Here is an 11,917-nt window from a genome sequence, read left to right as displayed (position 1 = left end):
AGAAAATTAGATAATTTTCCAATTAGTAAACACGGTAAACGAGCTCTAAACCTTTAATTTTCAAGCCATGAAAACTAATGAAGGCCGCCATTACAGACAACTTGGGGTAAAATTCCCTCACATTCATTGCTCCACACCCTTGACTTATAAATCACAGTAGTCAACAACCCATTAAGTTAGAAGACTATGCCCACAAGCGGGATATTATGCTAGGTGCGCACGGTTCCAATTCATAATTTCTATACTGTAGATTCATAATTAAAAACTATATATTCATAAAATCTATACTGTAGATTCATAATTTCTAAACCGTAGATTCATAATTTAAATACAGTAGATTCATAATTTCTATACTGCATATTCATAATATATGTACTGTAGATTCATAATTTCTGTACTGTAGATTCATAATTTCTAAATTGTATAGTTATCAAATTATGAACATATAGTTATGTGATTTGTGAATACAGAGTTCAACAATTAGGAATATGAACATCGAAAATTATGAACATAGAGTTCTGTAATTGTGAATATAGAGTTCAATAATTATGAATGTGAAGTTCAAAAATTATGAATATATAACTTTATAATTATGAACATATAGTTCAGTAATTATGAACATAGAACAATGTGCATCATGCATGGCGCACCCACTTGCACAACATAATTTGTGCCCACAAAGAACTCACCACATGGGTGTAATAATTCCCATACTGCGATGTCATTGCCCAATCTTATGTCCTTGCCATTGCAAACAACTTAACATTATTAGACCTTGAATACCAGATTAGTGGTTGCACTAAATATCAGCCAACACAACAACATATTGCCATTAACATAAGCATGTACAAGGTTTCATTAATGATACCAAATATTTTTGGTCACCACAATCTTTGCAGTTAAGTGAAGCTAGCTATTTACCACTTGATGATCATGGAGTCCATGGAGAATTCACCAACGAACGATTCTTGACGACGAAAGTTAATTAGCGTATCACTATTGAACAAAAGGGTACCTAGATATGTAATAGTCCCTAGCACGCGAAACGCCATCTCTAGCTAGGACGCCTTCGAGATCTCCCATAATTCTCGCCAACCATATTTCTAAGTTTCTCTGGATTTCCCTGAAGTTGTTTCTAATTGAGTCGAAGGACCGCTTTGTAGATAGTTTAGCTTGGCTGTCAATTTCATCTCCATAACAACCCTTCCCGGTTTCAGTTTGTAGCATCAACAGCATCTGACCTGTTTCCGATGCACACTTCTTCAGCCTTAATGCTTCAAGCAAAAACTCCGTTTGTCTTTGTGATCGAAATTCTGAACTCAATGTCGGTTCAGAAGGATCACTAGCCTGCTGTGAAACCGAACAACCTAGTCAAAAACATCATACCTAGAAGCCTAGCACGCATAACATTAAGTGCGAGATTTGGGTATGGAACCCTTACCATTCTTCTGCACAGATCATCAATTTGCCCCGAAAGTGCTTGATATCTCTTAGCCTGTTTTCGCATCAAAGACGGTACCTTCGATAGATCTGTCTTACCAATTCTTTCGAGAATTAGCAACTCCTGTTCAAGAAGTTTCAGTTTTGACGAAACTCCAGTTGATTCCCCGTCTACTTTCCAAGGCGCCTCCCTTCTGCACAAGAAATATTAGCGGCCATTGCATCAGTTCATCACAAAAGACAACTTTAGTTTTATGCAGACCGTTAACAAGAGACGTAATTTACCTCGCTACAAAATGTTTTAAATGATACAACGATTCATGAGAATCGTACTTCATATCCTGCAAAAAACATATTGGGGCAATATAAGTTAGATGTACTCTGTATTAGGGATAGAAGACGACTAATTAACGCCAAACCCAAAGCTAATTTAAAAGGGAACAAAGTGGGATATGCTTTTAGTTCAAGACAAAAATATGATTTACTCTATACATCAGAAAAGGCTAAAAAAAGAAGATAAGACTAAGACAACATGTAGCTAAGTTCTAAAAACACGAAGGGTATGAAAAATACTATACCTATCCACTATAGAGTAATGACTATTAAAACAGATCAACCCGAGATCTTACGTGGATGTCAATTAAAACAGCTTATCTTGACGGAGCCATGACGTAAATAGATACGTAGTACATTACATCTACACGTGATCCCCGAAGTTAGAATAAACCAGATTATATGCTCAACTGCAAATACCCATTGTCACTAGTCCTCGAGAATTCATTTCCTTAGCTTAGGCTTATAGATAGATATGGTACCACAGATGTTTAAGGAGGCGCAGGAAGAAAGTTGCTTAACAACAACATTTGTTTCGAGGCTGTGGTCCAGGCAAGAGTACAAGAATTATGTGTTTTTTTCAGATAAAAGTAGAATCACTCCATCAGTATCCACCAAGAAGATCACCAATACTTTTAAATCTCGGATAATGTGGACAAAGATTGAAGCAAGATGACACAGAACAAGACAAATAGATGATTATCTCTATGCACTAAATCACAGGTTTCATTAATAATTACTGAACTAAAAATTCAATCAGTGAAAAAAAAAGCATAAAGTATAATATGTTCCACTGAAAATCACAGGTGCAGAAGGGCATCCTTTTACTGCTCACAAAAGCATGACTTTTGACAGAATCAGAAAAATTCTTAATTTTAATCTTTGCCTTTAACTTGAACAGTAAACCTTAAACACCCAACCAAAAAAAGAAAATGGAAACAAAAGCAAGTGAAAGAAAACCTTAAAATTTGAAAAAAGAGAACATAGGATAAGAAAGAACAGTAAGGGACAAGCTCAACAGTAGTAAGAAGACCAATTTAGCATAATTGAACATATGTCAACCATAACTCCAAGTAGTTAACACCAAATTGCAAATAAAGATGAAATTTTTATACCTGCCAAGGACTAGCTCTTTCAGGCCAAAACTTGGAAGCAGAATTCAAGAACTCAGGATTGAACCCAATGCTTTCCAATCCTTCAGAAACCCCTCCAAGTTTCCCAAACCTCAACCCCATCTCAGAATGGGGATCCCCATCCCCATTCTCACAAGAAGCAAAAGAGGAGGGAGGGCTCCTTCCACTGCAGCTACTCATGAAATTGAGCATCTCATCTCTCTCACTGATCTCCCTCTTCATCTCCTCCAAATTCTCCTTCAACTCAGCCTCAGATTTCTCCAGCTCCTCCACTCTCCCTCTCAGCCTGGCAATCTCCTCATCCCCCTCTTCAATCTGCTGCAGAAGCCTCCTCTCCTCTTGCTGCCAAGCGTGGCGGTGGCTGGCGAAGATCTCCACCACCCGGGCATTAGCCTTGGAGTCCTCTTTCCTCCTCCAGAGCAGCTGTTTCAGCTCCTCCTCTGTGTCTATGAGCTGGAAGGTGAGCTCCTTGTTGTGGGTCTGGAGTCTTGAGACCAGAGAGATTGCCTGTCTGGGTAAGTGCCCAAGAAAGAGTGTGAAGCTTAGGCCTAAGTATGATGAGAAGAGCTTCTCAAAGAGTGGTTGAGGGTGTTGGTGTTCTTGATCTTGAACCGCCATTACCGAGGCCATCTTGAGGTGGATGGGTTTTGTGGTCGCCTTTTCTGTGATTTTGGGGTTTGGAGAAGTTCGATAAAGTTCACTTCTTAATTCAGCTTTGCCGCTGTGCAACAGTAACAGTAAGGAAGCACATGTTCTGGGCCTCTGCCTTCTGCCCACTAACATGTACAACAATTCTTATATGAGTTAATACCTAATATAGTCATTCACGAAAAATTATATTGTGCACGTAGTGCATAATTGATTATGCACCGCATATCGAAACGATATCATTTTATTTAATAAAATTGTTTTGTGCCATTTTGCACCGTCCACAAAAAATAACTATATTCTTCAGTTTCATTTTGTATACACTGCAATTTTAGTTCAACACAACTACAGTTTTATTTCGATATAACTACATTTTCATTCAATATTTATACACTCAAATATGTGAAAATGTTATTTAATTTTATTTTATAGTTTCATTAAAATAGAAATCATTTTGATAATATAAAAAAATACATGAGACACTATCAAGTGTCATTTCTTTATGAATGAGGCTCAAACCTTAGACGTTTCACATAAGGAAGCAACCAAATACCAGTGAACCACAAGCCACTTAGTATGTTTAATTTAATCTTTAACTTTGATGTTTTACACAATTTAGTCTTTTATTAAAAAAATTTTAGTTAACCGTTAGAAAGTGAATCCTAATCGTAATTTTTCATCCTTCATCCCAGGATGATTCCTTCTTTTTCCCCTTAATATCCACGCAGAAATCCAAATGATTCATCTTCTTCCTCTTATTTATTTATTTATTTATATATTTAGGGTTGAATTGAAGTTGATTTGGGACGAAGATCTTCATTTCTGCGTGGAGCTTAATAAGAAGGAGAAGGAATCATGGGATGAAGGATGAGAAATTACCATTAGGACCATGTTTCTAACAGTCAACTAACATAATTTTTAACAAAATGATTAAATTGTGTAAAATCATCAAAGTCGATGACTAAATTGAGCACAAAAAGTCATTTAGGACTAAATTGAGTAAAACCACTATAATTGATGACTATATCGTGTATTAACTCATTGTTATATTATGGACCAGAGTTAAACCTTAATTAAAAAATTACATTTTTATAATTAACACATTTGGAACATAAGTCAATATTTTTATCCTAAACAAATTGAAAACACATAATATAATAATTACATACATTAACATGATAATTACATAGTACAATCACATAAATTGTTAATTGATGGTATAAAATATGTTAACTGTAGGCACATGAGATACTAGTTAACATGTTATGTGTCCGCAATTAACATATTCTGTAACTGTAATTGACAATTTATTTGTTACTAATTATCATATTTTGTTTATAGATACACAAACAATTATCTGCAATTACAAAATGTATCAACTATAAGTACACAAATTATAAATACACAATTTGAAAATTATTTTTTGACTAGGTTCTATAGTATAGGGTAAACCTTAGTCAATCGTATAATCTGCCCATGTACTGTACAATTTTTTTGACAGTTATCGTTCTTGAATTATACCCGTACTGGCCAATATAAGTACATCCATTTTTTTACCCTTTAATTATTTTGAAGTTTTTTTTTTTTTTTTTTTTTTGAGGAATAATTATTTTGAAGTTATAATTTTAATTTATACCTTACCTTACCAAAGATATCATATTTAATTGTGCAATTTGAATACCAAATATCTCAAGGGTAGCAAACATAGAGACTAATCCAAATTGATCTCGTGCACACCTTTATAATTTATTTATTACTTGCTGTTGGGCGGTAGCCGGTAAGGGACAAACTAAGTCCAACACCATATAATCAATTGATCAAGGGATTGCTGGATCGAGGCCGGTAAGGGGCAAGTTCAGTACTAATGTACTATATAATTAAGGGATTGTTGAGTAGAGGTCGATAAAGGGCCAGGTCCAACACCATGTAACCTTTTGAAAATGTAATGACGGTCTATAAGAAAATAAAATTATAGTTTTTGGTGTAGTAGCAAATATTTGATCCTAACATACACTTGGAAACATAATTGAACATTTGCCATTACAATTATATTAATCGTAGGAGAATTGTTGGACAGAGGCCTAAACGATTAAATCCAGTATCTTGTCTTTTAAAAATGTGACAATATAATAAAATTAAATTTCATTTTTATTACGAGTTATAATTTTTGATGTAATGATAAACACTTAAGTAAATAAGATGTACTATTTGGATCTATCTTCTGATGAGAGTGGCAAGTAAGCCAATTATCAAACCTGACATGGTGACACTTCCCAACCATGTGCCATACTAACTTCAAGTGAGCTGGCCACTCAGTCCAACCCACCATACATGCTCTTCTACATGGTTATGTTATAGCTATTTGTAATTAACTAGTAATTCACCTGCGCGATGCACGGGAAAAATTTATGTTATTATAAATATAAATAAAAAAATAGATAAAATAAAAATATTTTAAATTGTTTAATATAATAATATTTTTGAGCTTCCATTGGTCAAGTATTTATTTTTTTTATAGAATATAAAATTATAATTAAAATTTTGTATGGTTAATATAATCTCTATTCTCTAATTATGTACATATTCAAATAAATTTATAGAGAGAATTTACATAATTACATTGATTTATTCTTAATTGTATTTCATCTATATTATAATTTTCACAATACGAATAATAACTAAGATAATTACATTTAGAAAGCAAATTTCAAATTTTGTATGAGTAAATTTAAACTCTAATTGAACACATTTTTTTATATGGTTATATAATATATTCTTTATGCACATGGCATTCCATAAACTCAAATGTAATTTTATAAGTCCAAGACCACTTTTTGTACGTGGAGATAATTCAAATATATTTTTTTTCTTTTAAAAGTCCTAAGTTTAGACATCCAGAAAAACATTAAAGACCCATACGATATATACATTTATATATATTTAAATTTTTATTTATGGCTTAAATGATTTTTTTTTTATTCTGAAGTCCAATAATTGACTCACGGTCCACAACATTTGCTTTCTTCATCCCTTCTCGCTTCTGCCATTTCTTTGAAGTATTTGAGATGGAGAAAAATTATATGTAGAGGCTTGCATTAATTGCATTGTTTCAGATATCGAATAGGCTTTCATCGAAAATTTAATTAATATTGTAATCCCAAGAACCACCATAAATAACAAAAGCATATCAAATAGACTTTCATTGTAAAGCCAGAGATTTAATTAATATTGCATCGTTTCATATTTTCTATTAATCGGGAATCGGAATCCTTAATCCTAATATCATAACATTTAATAACTCCATTAATTCAATAAATGTAATCATTTGTTATGGGCGAGAAAAAAAAATAGCTATTTTATTTTTCAAATGTTGTGCTTTTTTTTTTCTTTTTTTTTTTTTTTTTTTTAGTAAAAGATGTTGTGGCTAATTTAATTTATAGCTAGTAATAATAATAATGTTGGTAATTAATTGTAAAATTAATTACTTCCCAACCATATAGCTTTATTATATGTAAGATAAATTTTGATATATAATGTGATTAAGATGTGGTAGGGAATTAGATTTTTAAAATTAATTAATGTAAATTTTTCGCTTGTCATAACGAATATTTAGAAATATATATAAGGTCGTTAAAGTCAAAAGTTCTTAAAAGACAAAAATATATGAGATTTATATAGGAATGACTACTTAAGATTTCAAACATGGCTACTATAAAATTTAATTAATATTTGGTGGTGTGGAGTTGTAAATATTATTTTAAGTTTTATCAGAATTTTATTAAATTTATTAATCAAGAATGTTGTTTTCTAAAGAATTAATCTTTTAGGTTTTGTTGTTTTTTCAAAAGAACTAATTTTTCGGATTCTATTGTTTAGGTTAATATTTTGAGGTTAGTGTTTCAGAATATATCAAAGTATCATTCGATATCTTAGCATATATCAATGCAAGATTATCAATTTTTTCATAAAAGTAAATATTTCAAGAATGCATAACTATGACATGTGACATAATTTTTCATAAAATTAACTAGTGCAATAGTAGTTTTAAAGGGAAACACCCTCATTGAATAGTATCCAAACATAAATTTTTTTTGCAACACAAAACTCTATTAATTGGCGTGATCCATGCTTCCTCTTGTTGACACTTCCACCAGAAATGAATTCTTGATTTAATCTAGTCCCCCGGTGTGCTTCACTGCAATTTTAGTGTCTTGTCGCAGTACATCCTCAAAAACAGAACCAAATTAATCCTCCTTCCCCAAAAAGACAATGATAATAGGCATAGTTTCTCATATGTGTTGAATATATACTGTAAATTAGGTATACCGTTTCATCAATGCCCAATGCGTGATTCTAATTAATTGACCAAAGTTAATGTTTAAAATTAACTAGTGCAATAGCAGTTTCAAAGGGAAACACCCTGGCCTCACTGAATAGTATCCAAACATAATTTTTTTTGCAACACAAAACTCTATTAATTGGCGTGATCCATGCTTCCTCTTGTTGACACTTCCACCAGAAATGAATTCTTGATTTAGTCTAGTCCCCTGGTGTGCTTCACTGCAATTTTAGTGTCTTGTCGCAGTACATCCTCAAAAACAGAACCAAATTAATCCTCCTTCCCCAAAAAGACAATGGTAATAGGCATAGTTTCTCATATGTGTTGAATATATACTGTAAATTAGGTATACCGTTTCATCAATGCCCAATGCGTGATTCTAATTAATTGACCAAAGTTCATGTTTAAAATTAACTAGTGCAATAGCAGTTTCAAAGGGAAACACCCTGGCCTCACTGAATAGTATCCAAACATAATTTTTTTTGCAACACAAAACTCTATTAATTGGCGTGATCCATGCTTCCTCTTGTTGACACTTCCACCAGAAATGAATTCTTGATTTAATCTAGTCCCCTGGTGTGCTTCACTGCAATTTTAGTGTCTTGTCGCAGTACATCCTCAAAAACGGAACCAAATTAATCCTCCTTCCCCAAAAAGGCAATGATAATAGGCATAGTTTCTCATCTGTGTTGAATATATACTGTAAATTAGGTATACTGTTTCATCAATGCCCAATGCGTGATTCTAATTAATTGATCAAAGTTCATGTTTAAAATTTATATTGTATTTTTTTAATACACTCTAACATATTCATAGTATATGTTTAACAATTATTATCACAGTTTCTCATCATATGTGTTAAATATATACTGTAAATTAGGTGTACCGTTTCATCAATGTCAATGCGTGATTCTAATTAATTGACCAAAGTTCGTGTTAAATTTTATATTGTATTTAGTATATGTTTAACAATTATTAAAAAAAAAAAAACAATTATAACAATTTTGATTAGGATGGGGTTCGAACCTCAGACATTCCTTATGAAAATCAATGAATAAGTTAAGAATAATAAATAGTTAACAGAATATTTTATTAATACAGTTTAAAATAATGGAGTGCAATGACATTTAAGAAAAGTAAATGACATATACAAAAAGATAATAGAGGGTACGTAAAGTAAGAAAAATAATATCAACCATTCATTTCAACAAACAATTACACCAACATTTTTTAGTTCCCCTTAGACGTATAACCTTTTTAGCTCTTATTAGGTTTGTAAATAATAAAACAAGAGATATTTACTAGTTGCCCAGCTGGGAACTCATATGAGTTCAGTGTAGTGTAGTTGAAAATTAGAGGAGTTTAATTACTCTTCTAATTGACTAGAGAGAATATTGTTTTCTTATGATTGAGCATAGAAGTTGATATCTCTTTTGGTTAATCAGAGAAGTTGATATCTCTTATTAACTCAAGAAGTCAAATATCTTCTGATACTAGTTTTATTATATTTATCTAATATAATAAATTTATTTTCCTGATCAATAATACAAATATCATAGTTGTGAATAATTTAAATATTTCATTTAAAGTATGATATAATTATGGGAGTATTGGTAACAAAAAATAATCCAAATGATCTTCAACGAGAATAGCCCTTCAGTGGGCTTGGGAGAGAAATGCCAGGAAGATTTTGATCCGAAGTGACGCTAAGGACGTGGTCGAATGAATTAATGGTGAGGACACCCTTCTAGGCCCCACCAAGGACATTGTGAGTGCTTGCAAGGAGTGGATTGGCAAAGACTAAGAGGTGAAGATCTCTCATCGCCCCCGTGAGGAAAATTGTGTGGCTGACACCCTGGCCAATGAGGCAGTTAAACGGGGTTGCGAGTGGATTGAGTTCGAGAGACCTCCGGGATGTATTCTAGAGAGTTTGGAGTTTGATCGGAGAGTTACTAAGTGTTTCACTCCGTTGTAAGAACTGGGGCTACCTGGTTCTGGTCCCCCACCCCCCACCGCACCCTTCCCCTTTTTTCTAAAAAAAAAATAAAAAATTGATCTTCAACGAAATACAATACAAAAGAATGATCATGAGTGAAGCCTTTCAAGTAGCATTTATTATCCACTTGTTGCCTCCAGCATGGAAAGACTTCAAGAACTACCTGGAGGCTAGAGCACAAGCAGAAAGAGATGAATCTATAGTAGTTGATCCTCCGGCTCAGAATTGAGGAGGACAATAGGAAAAGTGATGGGAAAATTCCCATCTCTAATGGTGCTGAGGCCTACATTGTGGGATAAGGTAAAAGCTCTATGAAGGACAAGTAAAAACATGTGTGCCAAAAGCAATTCCATGAAAAATGCTTTAATCGTAGGCCACAAGCTGTTAATTGATTGCAGGGCACCAAGATGAAAAAAAATAATTCTCAAGCTATAATGTGGTGGAAGGCAATTAGAAAGAGTCTAAAATCATCCTCTTAGTTGTGATTTCCAAGGTAAGAATGATTGGGTCCAGCCCGAAGGAGTGGTTCATCAACACTGGTGTAACTCGACACATATGTTCTAACTGTGATATGTTTACTATCTTTAACTCCTTTAAGACGACTAATGGTGATAAGGTATGGATAAGGAATTAATGTGTGGGCAAAGTGATTATCAAGATGACCTCTAAGAAAGACTTGACTCTGAATAATTTTTTGTATGTGCCAAAAGTGTCGAAGAACTTGGTTTTTGATTTGTTGCTAAACAGCCTTCTCAATAGTTTTTAAGTAAGACAAATTAGTTTTGTCTAAGAGTGGAATGTATGTAGGCATAGGATATATATAAGCCCTATTTGGTAACATAGTTAGCTTATCAGTCAAATTTGACTTGTTTGGCCATTATTAACTGTTTGACTTGGAGAAACAGTCAATATGCGTGTTTGAGTAATTAGTTTTTTTGTAACAACTTATTGCTCCAAAATGCTAAAATTCAAAAAGTTGCTCAAATCAGCTTTTTTCGATTAACTTTTTAAGAAAATCATTTTGCATGTAATCATCTATCAACTAACAACTAATTTATCAAACATCTTTCTACAATTAGCTAATGTTCAACTAGTCAAACCCACTAACCCAATAAGCTAACAGTTATTTACCAAACACCCCATAATTGATGGGTTTTTCAAGCTCAATGTATCAAGTATTAATAAAGTTTCTTATGCTTACTTGCTTTAGTCTTCCAATTTGTGACATGGTAGATTGTATCATGTTAATTTTAATTCTATACGTAGATTAATTAACTTGGATGATGCATATTCATATATACATTCCAAATTGATTTTAATCACAAATGTGAGATCTATGTTGAGGCAAAACTAACGAGATTTCCTTTATCAATTGAAAGGAAAATGGGACCACTAGAATAAATCCATAGTGTTGTATGTGATTCTAAATCAATACAAATGGTAATAAATATTTTATTACATTTATCAATGATAACACATATATTACTGTATATTTGCTTAAGAGCAAATACGAAGCCATTGACCTTATAACATTATTCTTCATAAGAAAACGAGATTACTTGAATTAATCCATAGCATTGCATACGATTTTAAATCAATACAAATGTAATAAATATTTTATTATCTTTATCGATGATAACACATGATATTATTGTGTGTATTTGCTTAATAAAAAAGTTGAAGCCTTTGTTAAATTCATTCCGAATAAAGTAAAAACTAACTTAATTGTAAACTTTAACATGTCAACTAGTTAATGACACATTAAAATTAAACACTAAACCTGCTATTTTTATATTCAATTTCATGTTGTGTTAATGGATCATATAAAACTTGTTAATTAGGTCTAATCACGATAGTAAGTAAAATTAAAAGTAATTCTAAATATAATAAAACAAATGGACTAAATAGACAAACTTATTAGAAAATGTAATAGCAACCCCAACATTAAAAAACTTGCTTGGGGTTTTTTGTTAGCAAAGGGGCCGGGAAAAATTGAAGAAGAAAAAAAAGAGAAGAAATTAAAGGATG

At 32.4% G+C, this 11,917-nt stretch overlaps 1 protein-coding gene across 1 annotated transcript; it reads right to left on the bottom strand.

Moving 5' to 3' along the window:
• Positions 1-806: 806 nt before the first annotated feature.
• Positions 807-3,703, bottom strand: LOC109177219. The gene is made up of 4 exons (XM_019326533.1): positions 2,889-3,703; positions 1,726-1,781; positions 1,442-1,634; positions 807-1,350 (listed from the first exon to the last, which is right to left on the bottom strand). Exons 1-4 carry the CDS (start codon positions 3,687-3,689, stop codon positions 997-999), a joined length of 1,404 nt encoding a protein of 467 aa, XP_019182078.1. The 5' UTR covers positions 3,690-3,703; the 3' UTR covers positions 807-996.
• Between the last annotated feature and the right edge of the window lie 8,214 nt (positions 3,704-11,917).

Source organism: Ipomoea nil, unplaced genomic scaffold, assembly GCF_001879475.1.
Source record: "Ipomoea nil cultivar Tokyo-kokei standard unplaced genomic scaffold, Asagao_1.1 scaffold0804, whole genome shotgun sequence".
NCBI lineage: Eukaryota > Viridiplantae > Streptophyta > Magnoliopsida > Solanales > Convolvulaceae > Ipomoea > Ipomoea nil.
This window is presented reverse-complemented; position numbering and strand designations above follow the sequence as displayed.